Source organism: Lithobates pipiens, unplaced genomic scaffold (assembly GCF_037356315.1).
Source record: "Lithobates pipiens isolate NorthernLeopardFrog02 unplaced genomic scaffold, aLitPip1_a1.2 Scaffold_16, whole genome shotgun sequence".
Classification (NCBI taxonomy): Eukaryota; Metazoa; Chordata; class Amphibia; order Anura; family Ranidae; genus Lithobates; species Lithobates pipiens.
Window position 1 is genome coordinate 53,991,036 of NW_027507748.1, and position 20,134 is coordinate 54,011,169.

The window sequence follows — 20,134 nt, forward strand, 5'->3', positions numbered from 1 at the left end:
CATCTGAATGTCGCAGCTAAAATCAAGACTCAGACCAGGCATGTTTTTCCAATCTTCTATTGTCCTATTTCGGGGAGCCTGTGCGAATTGTAGCCTCAGTTTCCTGTTCTTAGCTGTCAGGAGTGGCACCCGGTATAGTCTTCTACTGCTGTAGCCCATCTGCTTCAAGATTGGATGTGTTGTGCATTCAAGAGATGGTATCCTGCATACCTTGGTTGTAACAATGTGCTTGTTTGAGTTACTGTTGCCTATAATCTCTAAGCAGTCTGCCCATTCTCCTCTGACAATAACAAGGCATTTTCCTCCACACAACTGCAGCTCACTGGATACTTTTATTTTTTTCAGACAGTTCTTTTTAAACCTTAGAGATGGTTGTGCATTAAATTCCCAGCAGAGCAACCATTTTTGCACTACTCAGACCAGCGCGTCTGGTACCAACAACCATGCCATGTTCAAAGTTACTTAAATCCTTTTTTCCCCCATTCCGATGCTCACTTTGAACTTCAGCAAGTTGTCTTGACCACGCCTAGATGCCGAAATGCACGGAGTCGCTGCCATGTAAATAGGTTATTAATTTGTGTTACCAAGCAATTGAACAGGCACAACTAAAAAAGTGGCCAGCGAGTGAATATTGAGTGTACTGGGACTTTTGCTTGCTTGTTTTCATCTGTTATGCTACATGCATGAACTAGTAATGGAGGCACATGAACATTAAACAGTGGGGGAGGTGAGCCAAGGTAATGTGTGAGGGCTTCATCCGAGATGTGGCTTGTTTAAATATTGTGGAATAATTTGTCAAATGTCTAGAAGAGTGTATGCTCTACTTATAAACTGTCGATGAGAAATCTATAGGCACACTGAGGAGCAACGGTGCGATGTGGCCCCAGAAACTCTCTTTTTAATGCATCTTATTTATTTTTTACAATGGAAACCCTGAGAATGCGGATTGTTGTTTTTTTTTTTGTATTCATACAAAAAATTTTCATTAATAAAAGTCTGCAAGTATTTGTGGGAAATGCCTGAAGCTTTTTCAGCAAAAAAATCACTTTACATTACAGTAATACAAATATGCACAGGCAGTTCCCAGGTTACAAACAAGATGGGGTCTGTAGGTTTGTTCTTAAGTTGAATTTGTACGCAAGTTGGAACAGGTACATTTTCAAGTGCAACTCCAGCCCAAAAAACTTTTTTGGATAGCACAGGGAAGTGTTACCACCCCTGTAATGTTTGTTTTTCTGTCTGTCCCCTGTTCAGAAGATTTCACCTCACTTTCTGTCCCTGCGACAAATGGATTTTGAAAATTTTGGGTTGTTGTAGAAACAAAGATTGGTGATAAAGCTTCAGTGGAGACACCTTTTTCCCCACGATAACTCCTTTTTCCTCTCACTTCCTGTTGCCTCCCTCTGTAAGCATGAGTTGTATGCAAGTAGGATGTTTTTAACTCAACCGCATGTACATTTTCATCCAAATCCCGATTCCCTCAATGTACCAACTAATAAATAAAGTAAATTAAAAATGTATTCTAATTTAAGATGCAGCTGCTGGAGTGAGTGTAAGAGGGTGAGGTGGCTGTAACCGAGATAAGGGTAACTGCTGGTGGTCATAATCTATGTAATAAGTTAGTGGCTCTATTGCCCACTCAAGTAAGCTAAAAAAAAAAAAACTTTTCCCTTGAGCACATAGGCTTTAAAATATTTGCCCATGCAAAGCAAAATCAACAGGTTGACAAAAAACCTTCCAGCTCCAAAATCTGTAGGTAAACGTTCCTTAGCACAATGACCCATGCCGAGAAAATATTAACGACTATAATTTCTTTGATCCAAATCAAAGTGGTTCCCATCATGTGATCACTTTGTCATCCCGTAGATGAGCATGTGCCTGTTTAAAGTGGAGTCCCAGGCTGCATCAGAAAAAATAAAAAAGTCAGCAGCTAAAAATACTGTAGCTGCTGACTTAACATGACCCGTCCATGAATCCAGCAGCGTCTGCACCCGAGTCGATTTCTCAATTTTTCTCGCATGCCGTCACTGCCATCTTGGGTAAGGAAACCCAGCAGTAAAGCCTTGTGGCTTCAAAGCCAGTTCCCTACCACACATGAGCAAAGTGTGCTGAGCTCTGTAAATGTCCTGGCAGTCAGGGAAGTGGGGGGCGCACAAACTTCCGGAGGATTTCACCACGGTGGCATCACCCGAATGTGGGAATGGGTACTTGTCAAAGCCAGGTAACCTCCCCCCTGCCAAATGTAGCTGCAGGCAAATAAGCGGAGCTTGCCCTTTTGGGTGGAGCTCTACTTTAATACTCTGCCCAAAACATGTACATGATATAGGCACAAAAGTGTTAAAGCTGTCATACATGGTTGTAAATATTGTACTTCCTATAACTACCAGCCACTGCTGTACCCTGCAGGGATAAAGGAGCTAGCCTAGGTATCCTCAAAGTAGCAACCTGGAGCTAACAGAGTGCTGAGGACTCTCCCTACTACCAAACACCACCATTGTCACATGAGAGGCTAGGAAGGGAGTCACAACTGCAGCAAAGCTACGATAAACAGCTAAACAATAATGACTTACTTTTTATCAGAGGTTGATTTTTTGGATTTCTTCCCAGAGTTTTCTAGAAGGAAGAAGAAACATCTTATTTAATGTTCACAGATTTCAATTCATGAGGTACAGCAGGATTCACAAATGATAACTGAAAGAGTAGAGAAACAAAATGTAAATTTGAAGGCATTTCCTGACTGATTTGCACATTTTGCAATCTACCCTGGACAGTATGAATCACACAATGTTTTGATGCTCCCCAGTTGCACTGTGCTCCTGAGCCTGTAACCCCTGCTTGCTGGTATTTTGGATGGTTCCCACCATTCAGGCAGATGATTTTTTTATTTATTTTTTTAAATGGACAATGCAACAGGAACATAACATAATAGGTATAAAAAGGTGGACAGTGAACACCTAAAAATCCTAGGTGGACAGCAACAGAATGAAAAGAATTACAAGAGAGAGATCCTGCTTCTCGACATAAGATAAAGGCTTTTGGGTGGACTGGCCCTTTTACAAGATAAACATTATAAAAGTGGAAGTTTACAACCTGGAGATCCCCTGTATCAGGGGTATTCAATTAAAATCCAAGGAGGTCCGGTTGCTAACATTTTCTTTCAGCCAAGGTCAGAAACCCATGTTTATGCTATGACCGATTCTTGTTGGTGCCCCTATCAGAGTAACACATTAGGTGCCCCCTTAAATCAGGAATCCCAAACCGAGTACTCATATCTTTTGCTCCCATCAATATATCCCATAATTATATCAGTCTTCCTGACCAACATGCCCCAGGAGGTGGGAGAAGACGTGTGCAGCAAAGGGTGGTCCCATTGGTTGCAAAATGCTGTCTGGACAGGAGTATCATCGGTCCGAGTGTAGACCGCGGTCTGCCATTTAGTGAAGGCCACCCTATGCATACACGCAATATAAAATATAATAAATATATTCAAAAAGATTTCCTCTACCTGCTGTCTCTTTCAGTTTTTTAAACTTGCTGTGCTGTTGGATCAAGTCTCTGATACCCTCCAGGGAGTCTCTGCACAATTCCTGTGCTTTCTCATTGGATGCAATTGCCCGCTCAATTTCTCCAAGAGCAAACAAAGCTTCACAAAACCGATAATGACCCTGGTCAAAAAATAAAAAAAAGTTAAAAACACAACATTTTTGCAATTCTAAAATAAATAAAAAAATGACATATAAATACATTTAAAAAGCATACTAAAACAGATTTTGTAGCATTGAGAACAGGTATGTTATCCTATCAAAGCCTTCTCACACAAATAAGACAATTGTTAAGACGGACGTACATGGACCTAAATTCGGCAAGTTCAGGAGGGACTGTCCAAATTTTGAACCATGTATGGGCACCATGGCTGTACACAAATAGATTTATCAACCGATCGACTTGTGCACAACCAGCCTGTGGTGTTTATTGGAGTCTATTGCCTTAAGGCCCGTACACATGATCCGAATATTGTACGAAAACGGTCGTCCGAGGAAGGATCGTACGATTTTCGGATCGTGTGTACACTACTTTCGACAGCCGATCACGACCATTCATCCGATATTATTCTATCGGACATGCACGGAAATTTTCCTCGTACAATTCCAGATCGTACGATTTTCGTTTAGTCAGTATAGTTGTTGTCCGAAAGTACAATACAAATAGATTACAACACGACATCACTTCCGTTTTTTTTTTTTTTTTTATCTTGCGATTATTAACCAAAAACGGATGTACAATTGGTCTTACGATATTTGGATCGTGTGTACGGGCATTACTCAACAATGTTCTGACTCCCCAGCTTTTCAGGGGAGGACATAATGCTTTGCCAGCTATATGAACACAAATGCCATTTTGTAGGCTTATAAAAAAAAAAAAATGTATCTTATTCTTGTCAACATAAGTAAAATGGCATATATGGAAAATTTTAGGGGCTCTCCCACCAGCTACTTATATCTCTGGAACCAAGATCTCCAAGCCAAATGGATCAACTAACCTAGCTCACCTCTCCCAAGACATATACTTACAACTGTGCCCACAGCTGTTTGTTTACATCCTGGCCAGCTGATCTTTCATGCACTGGCCATGTTTATGCAGTAGCTTCAAAGAGCTCTATGGGGCCTTATTATGAGCACCTCCTATCTTGGGAGACAATCCAATAGAACCCTATGGTAAGCCAGTGCAAAGTGAACTTATCCCTAAAAGGCAGTGGTTTGGTGAGACAAGCGGAGCGTGAAATGTGTTTATAAGAGCACGGCAGCTGTGAATGTGCTGCTGGAGACGGGAAGCGAAAATGAGAAAAGAAATGTAACACTATTAAAAAATAAGACAACAGTAAAATTAGCCCAATTTTTCTATTTATATTGTGAAAGATAATGTTACGCCGAGTAAATTAATACCCAACATGTCACGCTTCAAGATTGCGCCTGGTCGTGGATTGGCAACAAATTTTTACCCTTAAAAAACTCCATAAGGGATGTTTAAAAATGTCTACATGTTACCAGTTTTGAGTTACAGAGAAAGTCTAGGGCTAGAATTATTGCTCTCGCGGCAATACCTCACATGTGTAGTTTGAACACCGTTTCCTAGTTATTTTACTTTATTTTGACACTGTCCTTTTATAAACAAAAAAAATGTTTTGGTCACTTTTATTCCCATTACTCTCTGCGGCACCGCCATTCTGGCTGTGGGCGCCCCGCTGCGACTTCACAGCCAGGCATGCACTGCGCATGCGAGAGCCACGTGCTGTGATTGGCCGGGCAATCTTCTCGGACCTATGATATGAGGGGGAAGAGGTGAACTTCCTTCCGGCGCCACGGAGGCCCGGGAGGAAGTTGGAGCTGGATACCCCTAAAAAGGGGGGTATCCGCTACTTACATATGTAATACTGTTTCTACGTTTTGAAAATAGGGTAAAAAAAGTCCTTAAACAGTATTAGTCAACAAAATGAACAAATACACTTACCTTTGGCCAGATGTTTTTAAGTATAATTGCTTTCTTTCCATCAGTCAAAGCCTTCCTGTAACAAAGATAAGACTGAGAATTATTTTTGATTATTATTGGTATATTTCCCCTTTAACATCTACATGTCTAACTTTCTTTCACCTAAAGGCCATTTTTACAAACTTATACAATTTACTACATAATGATTCTAAAAAGGTTGGCGCTAAAAATCACAATCGTGACCAACATACAGTGCATTTCACACACAACAAACAACAAATTGTTATTAGTAACAAAAAACATGTATTGTATATATTGGAAAAAATCCTTATAGAGAAAGTTCACACACCAAAAGTTGTGTAATGACAGTCAATTTTCAATTATCCGTGCTCCACCATCAGTCGTGTAGGAGAAAGACCAACTCACCAAATGACTAAAATAAGAACAGACTTCATGGAAATCAGATCATTAGAAGGACGATAGACTTCAAGGAGGGATATTCCTTTAATTGGACACCGTCCCCTGATGTGTTCTTGGGCTCATATATAAGCAAGAGCTCGGTAGAAGCAAAGTTCATTACATAGCGCAAATAAAGTTTCTCCAAACTGGAGATTAAGGTGATAAAATATGTACTTACATTTGTAGGTGCTAATGAGCTAGCACCAACATGTACAGCCAGACAGAAGGGATACCCATCATTCCTGGAAGTTTTGGCGTGCGTTCCACACACCAGAGATTGGAATCAAGCTTCCCGGAAGGGATGCCAGTGCGGGAGAGTGCGCAGCCTCAATGCATTTCGTGATCAACACGTCATCAGGAATCACACACACACACACACGTTTTTGGTTATTATTAATTTGTCGTCATTTTTTGCGTGTAAAATGCACTGTATGTTCTTGGTCACAATTGTGATTTAGCTCTGACTTTTTATTACATTTATGTTTTTGAAGGCGATTTATTCACTTGAAAAAGGGGCAGCTTTTTCTCACTTTTTTTCACTTAGATGGTCCACTAATTTTTATGGTTTGGCACCAACACTTGTTAGATGGAAAGAGTTGGTTATTTTTTTATTATATATTTTTCCAAGGTTGGATAATGAATAACAGCAATCAATTGGTTGCAAGGGGATACACAGTCAATATTTGCTGCTCCAATTGTGTATTTGAGCCTGTAGACCATGCTTGTGAAGAGTTTTCTTTATTGTCTATATAAAGAATTGCAGCCTTTTCCAACCAGGATGCCATAGAACCCTGGGGTGCATTGGCAAAATGCCTAAAAACCATTTCCCCAAAAATTGTGAACAAACCAGTGGGAGGATAAGCCTGCCTTTTTATTACACACAGCCACGTTTTCATTGTCCAGCATTGCAACCTTGGGCACAGTGCAGGCCAGATGCCAGCATCCTAACAACCAATGATGTCACTGGTTGATAAGGAGGATGTAATGCGCCTGCACAGCATCCTTTGTTTGCCCCCTCCTCTGTCAGTACTGGGGTCCCTTTAGAGGGAGAGGAAAAAAGCTGGGTAGTCACTAACAGTGCAATGGTATGTTTGCTTTGTAAGAATAAATCCCCCCTAATGTGGAGTGTGCTATGCGTGTGGATGCTGCTGCAAAATGTAGAACTATTAGTTTTGTTTTTTTTACATTTTTGAATGGCCCGCCTAGAGATGTGAAAAATAGTAAAGCATACCTTGACTAAAAAAAGTTTATAGAAATGCATTGTGTTTTACACCAGCAAGCAAAAGCCAATCAGCAGTCAATGTTTCAAAAATCAGTCACACAAAAAAAAAAAAAACAAACAAAAAAAACAGCAAATCTAAGTTGGTATCCATTATGCCATTGCCTCATCTGGTGCTGCTAATCCAGCTTCCACTTGCATTGCACCATGCCAGCACTGTAGTTTTCCGCTATACTTTGTGACAGTGAAGCTCCTCCCCAAGGCTCTCATCACCAGAGACTTGCCAAGCCAGAAGGGGATTTGTCCACACTTCAGGGATAGGGAGGGACAGAGCTGCAGAAAGATGCTTCACCACTTCCATACCGGCCCAATTTTGGCATTCCTCTCCTACATATAAAAATCATATTTTTTTCCCCTAGAAAATTACTCAAAACCCCAAAATATTTTTAATAGATAGATATAGATACAGTCACACAACACAATATTTAACCCAATTTTTTGTATAATGTGAAAGATGTTACGCCGAATACCTACCCAACATGTCACGCTTTAAAACTGCGCACACATTCATGGAATGGCACCAAACTTTGGTATTTAAAAATCTCTATAGGCAAACTTTATACATTTTTTTTTTTTACAGATCAGCAGTTTAGTCAGGCCCCTTTCACACTCGTGTGACCTGAAAGTCATGCAATTTTTACGTAACCTGAAGCAATGCCTGTGTAATCTTGAGGTCTATAGACCGCAAGTCGCATCAAAGTCAGACCAAAGTAGTGCAGAGACTACTTTGAGGTCGCATAGATATGAATGGTACCCATTGGAAATCTGTATGACCTGTCAAGCGACTTTGCAGTCTCACAAGTGTGAAAGGGGCCATACAGAGGAGGGCTGGTGCTAGAATTATTTGTCTCGCTCTAACGTTTGTGGCGATACCTCACGTGTGGTTTGAACGATGTTTACATATGCGAGTGCAACCAACATATGTATGTATGTATATATATATATATATTTTATTTTTTATTTTTATTTTTTTACACCGTTCCTTTAAATTTTTATTCGTCACAACGTCTCTTCCGGCCTCCCAGGGTCATAGAGATGGCCAGAGACCATCCAGTCCACAGCCAGCTCTATGGTATCCCACCATAGCTGGATCGTTAATCCAGCTTGCCCATTACATGGGAGAGCCCGGAAAGGCACCCGCAAAGGGTGTCCCCTCCCGAAGCCTGTAAAAGAAATCTAGCAGCTGAATAGCTGCTAAGGTGGCTTTTACACGTGAGGGAATCAACAGCTGAAGAGAAAGATATCTGAATGATGCCTGCAGTTGCAGATATCAACACAGGACATCCTACGGGCGGGAAGTGGTTAATTTTTTATGACAGCAAAACCCACACATACATAAAAAGGAAAAAAAGGAGGGCGTGGTTTGACCTCGCTAGTAGACAGCCACTTGAGACCAGAGCTCCCGCCACCACAGGTCTTTGGAACTGTACGGGAGGTTTATTTCACAGCAGAACACTAACCGAGGATGGGCACGGCATCCCGGAATTCATCTGTTACCCATTCCCGATCTCCCTGCAAACAGCAGCGGGGGGGTGGGGGGGTGGGATGGGGTTAGGAACGAGAAACTATCCCCGAACTATTCAGGACCCAGAGGAGCAGTATGGCAGCTTCCTGCCACAGTCAGTCACCAGCCGAGACACCGCTACTGAGTGGAATACAGCTCTCCCGCATGCCGGCCGCGATCATACACTGCAACAACCCAGCCTTCAGGATCTGCGCTCAATCGCAGCAGACATCAAGGAAACACTGTCGGCTGCTAAATCTGAACTGTGCCTGGACATACACTCCATTACAGGCAGAGTGCATGAGGTAGAGAATATGTTGGCACAATGTGACACAGTCCTCCGCCGAGTGACCGACAAGGTAGACTCGCATACCCTGCAGATGAGAGACCTCCAACGTCACATGAAAGATCTTGATAACAGGGTCAGGAGCCACAATTTAAGAATCTGTGGCCTTCCAGAATCCGTAGACACAGAATTCACCCACTGAATCACCACATCCGTGTAGGGCATGGCGAGACTACTGAAGCAGATCACCTGCCCCTAACGAATGGCAGCAAAAAAAAACTCAGCCCAGTGTAGATAAGAAAACATAACCAGTAATAAAACTTAAGTTTCTTAAGAAACGTAGGCTAGAGACACCAAAACAAAATATAGCAAAACATGGGCCCGCTGGACGCACTTTACGAAATCCACTGAATTCAATCACCCCCCCCGCCTCCCGAATATCCGGTAGGTACACCCACAGTATGATCCCATAGGGGTGAATGGGTGCCCAAGTGAAAGAAACAGTATGTTATCCTCACTAATGTATTGTATTTTGGAGGATGTACTCACAATGTTTGTAATTGTATGTTATGTTTACGTCTCAATTTTTGTACTATGTCTGTCCATCTTAACAATAAAAATATTCAAATAAAAAAAAACAAAAAGGAACCAAAAGCACTATGAATGTAGACAAAATCAACCACACATCACTAGATGTTATCAAGATCGCATACGACTTTTTAATTTGAACTTACCCATACTTCTGCATCCGGATATAGCACAGCGCTCGATTGCTGAATAGGACAAAGTTTTCAGGACTAGAAAAGGAAAATATGCAGAGCAGCGTCACAAAGACTTCTTCACAGTATGATCAACAGGCACAGAAATGAAACTAGTTCCACAGTGTCAAGCAAAGCAAACCGTTGCCAGGAAGATAATGGCACTGTGAATTACAGAAGGGCTCTCCATAGATTACCAATGGTGAAGCCATGGTAGCACTTTGTGCTTTCATTATATATGCAAATACGGCATTTTTTTAAACCAATAATTTGCCATTAATCAGATTTTAAGTTGAACTTTTACTTTAGCTTTAAAAAATAAAACATAACTATGAAATCATTGCAGTAAAATAGTAGATAACATAGCAAGACACTTTCTTCAGGGCAAACAAGACTTTTTTTGTAGTATTGCGTTACAAAAAACGTATTTTCTTCTCCAATTTTTATTGAACATTTTTCAGTAAAAATTAAAATTCAATAGGAATATTGACTACAAATAATGTACATTAGTTGTGTATCAGAATAAAAAAAATAAAAAATAAAAAAATAATTTATGTTAAAGCGGGAGTTCCGCCGTTTTTTTTTTTTTTTTTTTTTAAAGCCAGCAGCTACAAATACTGCAGCTGCTGACTTTTAAAATAAGGACACTTACCTGCCCAGCGCGCCCACGATGTCAGCACCCGAAGCCGATCTCTTGATCGTCTCTCGGGTGCTGCCGCCGCCATCTTGGGTATGGGAATCAGGAAGTGGAGCCTTAAGGCTTCATTTCCTGGTTCCCTACTGCGCATGCGTGAGTCGCGCTGCGCAATAAGGATGGACCCGCTGTCTCTGGGATCCGTGTGTTTCCCAGCAGACAGCGGGGGACCTGCGGAAAGGGGCGTAGATTCTGCAGATATCTATGCCGGATGTGGGTGCAGATACCTGTACTGTACAGGTACCTGCACCCCCCTCCCCCCTGAAAGGTGCCAATTGTGGCTCCGGAGGGGGGAGGGTTCCAATGAGCGGAAGCTCCACTTTAGGTTGGAGCTCCGCTTTAAGAAAACACAAACACAGCTTCAATATGAATTATGTTCTGCACAGAGCTCATAAGAGTCCAGACTTGTACAAAAACGCACACAAAAAAAAAATTGTATTTTTGTACTCACCATAAAATCCTTTTCTCTGAAGTTCATTGACGGACACAGCATCATCATCTTGACCTTAGGGTTGTATCGCCCCTTTAGGAGAGGACTAGGCAGAAAGTGTTAAAGACAGCAACACTTGCACAGTACCGCCCAGGGGGTGGTCCTACTGGCTATAACCCCTCACACTGCATCAAGCAGCTCAGTTCGTCAAAAGCAGTACAAACATAAATAGGAGGGTGGGTGCTGTGTCCGTCAATGAACTTCAGAGAAAAGGATTTTACAGCGAGTACAAAAATACTATTTTCTCTTTCGTTCATTGACAGACACAGAATCTTATCTTGACCTTAGGGACGTCCCCAAGCAATGTCAAAGTAGCGAGGAGTGGGAAAAGCAAGAAAATAACCCATAACAACCAGAGCTCCTCAACGGAGGAGTTGCACCACCGTAAACATTGAACGGGCAACCGCCTCGGCAATTCTGTCAGCAGGGTCGTTGAAAGTTGGAGTTACCTTATTTAACCTGGATACCGGGGGGTCAACAATCGGAGGAGATGTCCATTTCTTTAGGAAACTCTCTTCAATGGGGTAACGCACCACCATGCGTTTCGGGACTGAAAAGGCCCGCTGCGGTTTTCCTAACTCCTTGTAAATAAACTTATCAAAATAAGTTGGGTAAGGAAACACCTTAGCCGTGTGGGCCTGCTTGTGGGACTCGAAAGGGGCCGACACTTCTGTAGATGTCCCCGCCGGATCCTCCATCTTTAGGGTATCCCACACCACTGTAATAAGTGCTCCTACAAGCGCCTTTTCCTGTGCTGACCAGGACACAGAGTCATCCTCACTGTCCGAACGGTCCTGGTCCGCATCTTCCGATACGTCAGAACAGGAGCCACCTGTCACAGTGGGGGCCAAGTCTGAATCAGAGCTTTCCCCAGAAGACGGTGGGGGAGGGGGGCGTTTTTACCCCCCTTGCGTACACACGCCGCTTCCACCCTGGCAACAAAAATCTCCAGGACTGCCGACAGAGTGTGAATAGACACTGCAGGTGCAGGGGAACCAGTTGCAATAACAGGGATGTCTGGGGAAGAAGCGCCAGCTTCCGACGCCATGCTGACCCACTAGCCTGGCACCCCCAGGGACCTAAGGCAAGTCACACAAAATGTTCACCCTTCTAGCTGCCACAGACTGAGGGGCCCCCCGCAGGACTCACCACCTTGACCCCAGGTACTGCGCTGTGCTGTCCATTCTCCTTGTGTCATCCACGAGGTGTCTGTGTGAAAAGCACGCTGTTCTATAAGGAAACAAGCACCCAGTGGTAGAGGCAAAACTACCTGTGGCTACTAGGAAATGATCGCCGGCCAAGGGCGCCGAGAAAATGGCTGCCGAACTTTCAGAAAATGTCTGAAAGGCAAAAACTGTCTGTGGCTACAAAAAAATGGCCACTGAGTGCGTGGCGAGCCTCCCCACATGTCAAACACAGCACAAACACCCCACCGTGGCCCAGAAACAGGAAAGAGGATGAGCAGATCCCCAACACCTAGCGCAGCCCCCTACCAGGACCCAGATCCCCCCCACTGGAGGACCCCCGGCCAGGTACGTGCACTGCACCCCCATGTGCCCAGTCACACAGTGGCCGATAGCATGGGGAGGAAGGAAAGGACAGGGAGAGAAGGGAGAGTGAGAGACCCCCCTAATCGACCTCCCAGGGAATGCCCAGCTGCTCCATCCTGCCAAGACAGGTGGAACCATACTTACCCCTCCTGCAGGCACTGCTGGAACGCATTCCACAGACCCATCACCCGAGCAGTACGGGGTGGCTGTCGGCCACGGCACACTGACAGACAGCAGTAGCCCGGTCATATGTGTGCCCGGAGCATATATAGCTCACAGGCTGCCCCTGGATCAGACGGGGCATGTCTTGGCCGACCCAGCGCGTAGCTAGGGCCTGCTCACGCTCGATGGCCAGGCTGGTGAAACTAGCAGGATCTATATTATCCAGCCTGTCAGCCAGCCTGGCTGTTGATTGTAGATCACAGGAATCAAAAATGCAGAAAACATAAAAATTCCCAGGACCAATGGTCCCACCGGGAGCCAGATCCTTTTACACTAGGCAGAAAAAAACTGAGCTGCTGGATGCAGTGCGAGGGGTTATAGCCAGTAGGACCACCCCCTGGGTGGTACTGTGCAAGTGTTACAGTTTTTAACACTTTCTGCCTAGTCCTCTCCTAAAGGGTCAATATAACCCTAAGGTCAAGATGAAGATGCTGTGTCCGTCAATGAATGAAAGAGAAAAAAAAATAAAAAAAGATATACTCTCTCCTGACCAATCGGGTTTCATCTCTCCCACCAAGAGAGTTTGTCACAGGGGACAGGGATGGGGATGATGTTGTGGTGTTTGGGACAATAATCAACCCCTCTACTAGGGCCTTATGAATGGGGGGCCTATGGGTGCAAATAGCGTCAATGTCAGCCTCACCCCCAAACTTATTTTAGTTTTTATGTAACCTATAGAAATCCAAGCAAAAAAAAGAAAAAAAATTTTTTTTTAAAGGAACTAAAATAAAAAAAAAGAACATAAAATAATTAAATGGTAAAAAAAAAAAAAAGAAAAAAAAAATAAGAAAAGAAAAAGTATCAGGAAAAAAATAGCTTAAAGTGATTCTAAAATCTTGTTTAAAAAATAAACAAATATGTTATACTTACCTTGTATGCACAGAGCAGCCTAGAGCTTCCTCTTCTCGGGTCCCTCTTCTGTGCACCTGGCCCCTCCCTCCCGACGAGTGCCCCCACAGCAAGCCGTGGGGGCACTCAAGCCAAGCTGCAGCTCTGTGTGTCCATTCAGACAGGGAGCTACCGTCCAGCCCTGCCCCCTCTCTCGCCTGACTGGCTGAGACACAGCTGCGGTGCCACTGGCTCCCGCGGTTGTCAATTAGTCATTTACCCAATGAGGAGAATCCTGGACAGCCGAGCGACTAGTGGACGTTGCTGGACAAAGATGGGGCTCAGGTAAGTATTAGGGGGCTACTGCACACAGATTTTTGCATAATGCATTAAGATAAAAAACATTCTGCCTTTATAACCACTTTAAGGTTGTGAAGTTAGTTAGGGATGGTTATTAACCACTTACAGCCTGGACCATTTTGCTGGCTTAAGACCAGACCACTTTTTGCGATTCGGCACTGTGTTGCTTTAACTGACAATTGCGCGGTCGTGCAACATTGCTCCCAAACAAAATTGACGTCCTTTTTTCCCACAAATAGAGCTTTCTTTTGGTGGTATTTGATCACCTCTGCGGTTTTTATTTTTTGCGCTATGAACAAAAATTGAGCGACAATTTGGGAAAAAAAACGCATTATTTTTTACTTTTTGTTATAATAAATATCCCCCAAAAATATATATAAAAAAAAAATTTTCCCCTCAGTTTAGGCCGATACGTATTCTTCTACATATTTTTGGTAAAAAAAAAAAAAAAAAAAAAGAATCGCAATAAGCAATTATTGATTGGTTTGCGCAAAAGTTATAGCGTTTACAAAATGGGGGATAGTTTTAATGGCATTTTTATTAATAATTTTTTTTTTTACTAGTAATAGTGGCGATCAGCGATTTTTATTGTAACTGCGACATTATGGCGGACACATCGGACATTTTTGGGACCACTGTCATTTATACAGCAATCATTGCTATACAAATCCAGTGATTCTTGTGTAAATGACACTGGCAGTGAAGGGGTTAACCAGTGGGTGGCAGTGTAGGGGTTAAGTGTCCCTAGGGGCGTGTTACTAACTGTTGGGGGCTGGGCTTTCTTTTAGTGAACACTGATCTCTGCTCCAATCACATGGAGCAGAGATCAGCATCACTTGTTGCTAGGCAGAAAGGGGAGATGCTGTTTACAATGGCATCTCCCAGGTCAGCGTCCCTGTGAGATGATCGCGGGTATGCCCACGGCGATCGAGTCCGCGGGACCCGCGACCGGACTCACGGGGGTCCTGACCGGCATGCGAGCGCGCTCGTGATGGCAGGGCAGCATTTAAGATTGGACGTACGTGTATGCCAATATGCCTGCCCGTGCCATTCTGCCGACGTACATCGTCGTACGCCGGTCGGGAAGTGGTTAAACAAAAAAATAAACTTGTATTTAAAACTTGTAAGTTTGCTTTAAGGCCCCTTTCACACATTGTCCGATCACGTTCGCCTGTCCGGTTTCAGGTGGACCCGATCGGATGCCCCATTTAACTATGGAGCTACGGATGTCAGCGGCGACATCTGCCGCTATCCAAACCGATCCGGTCTGCCAAATGCAGGAGGGATGGATGTCCTATTTTCCATCCGTCTGGCAGATTGGATGGAATCGGACGAAAAACGGACAGCCGGTTAGTTTTTATCTGATCTCCCCATAGAGGAGAGCGAGGCTCTGACAGGTTCGTCTCTGCACACAGAGTGGAGATGGACCTGTCATCCGGCCTGCTCAGCGGAGATAAACGGGTCGATCCCCTGCAGAGCAATTGAAGACTGTCAAAACAGACGTGCCCTGTGTGAAAGGGGCCTTAATTGACATTATGTGAGTTTGAAGCCCTCTGATCGTCTCTTTGAGCTCAAGCTGCATAGAACAAATTACCAAGTAATGATAATGTTATATTCCTTTGCAACTCAGAATCATGCCACTGAAGTGTTTACAAACGTTCGGTTTCGTTGCAAGTTTCACAGTGTATAGCAAAGCACACTGAAGACGCTGGAGTACAATAATCCCAGCATTGGTGTCAGTGAGTGCAATAACATTCAACATCAGTGTTAGTGGATGCTAAACAACCCCAAACATTGGTGTCAGTGGGCGCAATAATAACCCCCAACATTGGTATCAGTAAATGTAATAACCAATCTCAACAACGGTGTCAGTGGATGCATTAATAAAAGCCATCAGCACTGGTGCAGGGCCCTAACCACATTGGTGGTTGCCGGCAGTGAAATGTATTCCCCCCACCACCACCACCCTTGCATTGGTGATCATTGGCAGTAAAAGATAACAACTTCCCTACCTCCATTTGTGGTCATGGCAGTGAGTGTTAAAGAATAAGTACACCTTTAGGAACATGTTACAGGTTCCACCTGATTTGACGTTCCCAATGCTGCAGCCGCTGACCGACCCCCCCCCCCCCCCCCCCCGCCACTGTCTGGAAAAAACGCGGCCGCGCAGGGCTCCACCCACAAGACCGCTTCATTCAGAGACACAGCCCTTAGCATTTTGTCGGCTTGTAGTACTCAATGAACAACCATGGCGCTGTGGTAGTACATTGAGTCTTCCTGTCAGGGAGTATTGACTTATCCATACGAGAGAGATTGTACGGGCAAGCAGATAGACTATTATTATTATTATTATTCAGGATTTATATAGCGCCAGCAATTTACGCAGCGCTTTACAATATAAAAGGGAGACAATACAGTTACAATACAATTAAATACAAGAGGATTAAGAGGACCCTGCTCAGAAGAGCTTACACTAACAGTGTGCAGGGGATCTGCATGGCATCAGCAAACTGCTGATCGCAGGTGCAATGATTTCCAGGGCTCCTGCAATAAAATAAATAAATGCCTTTTTTTTTTAACTGCAAAAAAAAATTTGCATTTATTATATAAAAAAAAAAAAAAAAAAAAAAATGTAGCCTTTAACCCACATCACCCCAACTACCAAACCCCCGACACTGGCCTATGGGAGGAACATTTATACAGCGATTAGCACGTTTAGCTGGACGAGGCTCTCGTGCTTTCAGTGCTGTCAATCAGAGCCAGTGGTGAAGAAGGGGGCGGGCCTGAGCTTGTATGAACACACAGAGCAGGGCTCGGGAGTGAGCAAGTAGGAGTGCCCCCACAGCAAGCTGCTTGCTATGGGGGCACTCAGCAGAGGGGAGGGGCCAGGAGCGCCGGAAGGGGACCAGAGAAGGCAGGTCGGGGCTGCTATGTGCAAAACAATTGCACATTGCAGGTGAGTAGAACATATTTTTTTTTTTTATTAAAACAGTCAAATCACTTTAAAGCGGAGCTCCAACCAAAAGGGGAAGCTCCGCTTATCCGCTTCCTCCCCCCACTGCCACCTTCCCCTGCAGCCGGCCCAAATAGAGAGCGCAGTAGTGAACCGGCTGTGAAGCCGCATGGCTTTACTGCTGGTTTTCCTTATTGGAGATGGTAGTGGCAGCACCCGATAGCCAGTTGAAAAATCGGCTTGGGTGAGGACACAGTATTTGTAGCTGCAGAGGTTTTTTTCTGTAGGAGCCTAGAGTTTCACTTTAAAGAGCAGCAGAGCTTCACACTATGCATCAGAGGCAGAGAGAATAGAAAAACAGGTGAGGCTGGAGTTCTAAATGAGTAAAAGGAAGGTTTGAGAAAAGATGTGGCCAAGCTTGATACTTCAAGATTATCTTTGTATCTGTAACTAATTTACCATTAAGTTTTTGATGAAGGTAACCACAGTCTACGCATTATTTTAACCACTTGCTTACTGGGCACTTAAACACCCTTCCTGCCCAGACCAATTTTCAGCTTTCGGTGCTCTCACACTTTGAATGACAATTACTCAGTCATGCAACACTGTACCCAAATGAATTTTTTGTCCTTTTTTTCCCACAAATGGAGCTTTCTTTTGGTGGTATTTGATCACCTCTGGGGTTTTTATTTTTTGCGCTATAAATGAAAAAAGACCGAAAATTTGGGAAAAAAAACGCATATTTCTTTGTTTCTGTGACAGAATTATGCAAATTATTAATTTTTCTTCATAAATTTTGGCCACAATTTATACTGCTACATATCTTTGGTAAAAATAACCCAAATTAGTGGATATTATTTGGTCTTTGTGAAAGTTATAGAGTCTACAAGCTGTGGTGTGAATCACACAAAATTTATCACATCTGATGTACTGGTGGCCTATCTCATTTCTTGTGACCCGAACAAGTCAGGAAAGTACAAATACCCCCCAAATGACCCCTTTTTAGAAAGTAGACATTCCAAGGTATTTAGTAAGAGGCATGGTGAGCTTTTTGATGTTGTCATATTTTTCCCACAATTCTTTGCAAAATTAAGATTTTTCATTTTTTTTTCTCCACAAAATTGTCATTGTAATAGGTTATTTCTCTCACAGGGCATGTGTATACCACAAATGACACCCCCCAAAAAATTCTACTACTCCTCCTGAGTATTACAATACCACATGTGTGGGACTTTTTCACAGCCTGGCCACATAGAGGCCCAACATGCAGGTAGCGCCATCATGTGTTCTAGGAACATAAATTACACATCTAACTTGTTGACTATTTATTACACTTTTGAAGCACCAGGACAATGACACGTAACACCGATGACAGATGGCACCGACACGTGGCACTAATACGTGGCACTGATGACAGATGGCACTAATACGTGGCACCGAAGACACGTGGCACTAATACGTGGCACCGAAGACACGTGGCACCGAAGACACGTGGCACCGATGACAGATGGCACTAATACGTGGCACTAATACATGGCACCGATGACGCGTGACACTGACAACAGATGGCACGTGACACTGACAGGTGGCACTGATGACAGATGGCACTTTGTGGCACTGGTGACAAATGGCACTGGGGGCAGGTTGGCGCTGGGGGAGGATGGATGGCACTGCTGGGGGAGGATGGATGGCACTTTTTTTTTTTCAGATCGAAGCAGAACGGCTGCCGCTGCAGCCGTTCATCTCTTCCCTCTCACACTCTGTGTGAAGAGGGAGAGCAGGGCGCTGAGAGATGATCTCATATGTTTACATATGAGATCATCTCCCATTGGACACGACGATCACTCTGTAAACAGCCGCTGTGATTGGCCGTTTACAGCGATCTGTGTTTGCCCCGGGGGACACGGCGAACACAGAACTTCCGCGATGCGCGCCCGCGGCGGCGCGCATTGCGGAAGTAAACAATAGGACGTCCAGGGACGGCCTCCCGGACGAACGCGCCTGCCCTACGGCCGTCATTCGGCTATAGGGCGGGCGCGAGGTGGTTAATCACGTGATGACTTTAAATTGCCCAGGTTTGTGACTGGTTTACTTCTGACAATAAAAGAAGACACGCCAAATGAATAAGGTTAGGTTACCTGAAATATATAGCTGTGGTGTACGCAAATTCTGCCATATCATATTGCTCTTTTTCAAACTCAGACTTGCCAATGGCCCTATGCTCTTCCGATTCCTGGTGGAAAGTACAAAGCAGAAGATATTTAACCAATAAAAACAATGGAAATAAGAGGTAATGGAAAAAAGGATCTTGGTATGACGCAGACTTTGGAAAGAAGAAAAGGATATGGAAAACCAACCTATTAAGTAAACGCCAGACACTCATCTACTCACCCGAATTAAAGGTGGGGATCAGTGGCTAACAGCACATGAAGAAAACACAGATCTATACCAAAGGAACATAAGCATAGAGAAATGTGCCACATATAGAGCCACAGGAGTATCTGAATGAATGAAAATCATAAAAAAAAAATAAAAAAAAAGGAAAATTTATTAAATGTTTGATAAAAATATCCAAATACACAGAAGCTGAAAATCGTTACAACCTCCACCATTCACCATCTAATGACAACGTTGTCGTTAGACAAATACAGACTAACAATACAAATAACGTCTTCACTGCACGTGTACCATAGTGTGAGCCATAAAAAGCACTGTAGAATAAATGTGCAATGTGGCACTAGTAAAATGCTTGATTTAAATCAACTTGATTTAAATAATAATTTTTTAAAGAGCAACTGTCATCTCTGTCCTACAGCAGCTCCTCCTCTGACCCACTGTTGACTCACCGACAGTCCTATTCACTTTAATGGGAAGGCTGGTGATGCGGCAGTGACACAAGGTGAGTGGATGCCCGCTAACAGGCGCTGTCATGATGGATCTGAAATGACAGGACTTATTCTTGCTGGAAGTTAGAATCTTCAATATTCCTGAACTTTGTTTTATCTCATGTTACTCTGACATTGTGTGAAATCATTGATTTATAGCCACCCTGATCCCAGACAATGGAATGAGTATCAGACGTTCAAAGGAGAGGGAGTGACGTCAGCGCGTTTCACTGGGAAATCCCCCGCTTCTTCAGACGTCACGTATGACGAAGCGCATCTGGAGGAGGGTACGTGTTGACGTCACCACGCTGTCTGTACTAGGACAATGGGCGCCTGTTGCAAGCTGGCCGGCTTGGTTTTAACCTATGTGAATATTAAC

The 20,134-nt window shown here is 43.7% G+C and overlaps 1 protein-coding gene across 2 annotated transcripts in view; it reads right to left on the reverse strand.

The window, feature by feature from the left end:
• TTC3 (tetratricopeptide repeat domain 3) overlaps nt 1–20,134 on the reverse strand; it is a 185,910-nt gene that overhangs the window by 112,497 nt on the left and 53,279 nt on the right. For both annotated transcript variants that reach the window (XM_077479912.1, XM_077479911.1), the window contains exons 10-14: nt 19,009–19,103; nt 9,750–9,812; nt 5,509–5,563; nt 3,506–3,665; nt 2,571–2,613 (exon numbers count right to left, since the gene is read on the reverse strand). In XM_077479912.1, the coding sequence (XP_077336038.1) occupies nt 2,571–2,613; nt 3,506–3,665; nt 5,509–5,563; nt 9,750–9,812; nt 19,009–19,103 (416 nt within the window). The remainder of the gene's footprint in view (nt 1–2,570; nt 2,614–3,505; nt 3,666–5,508; nt 5,564–9,749; nt 9,813–19,008; nt 19,104–20,134) is intronic.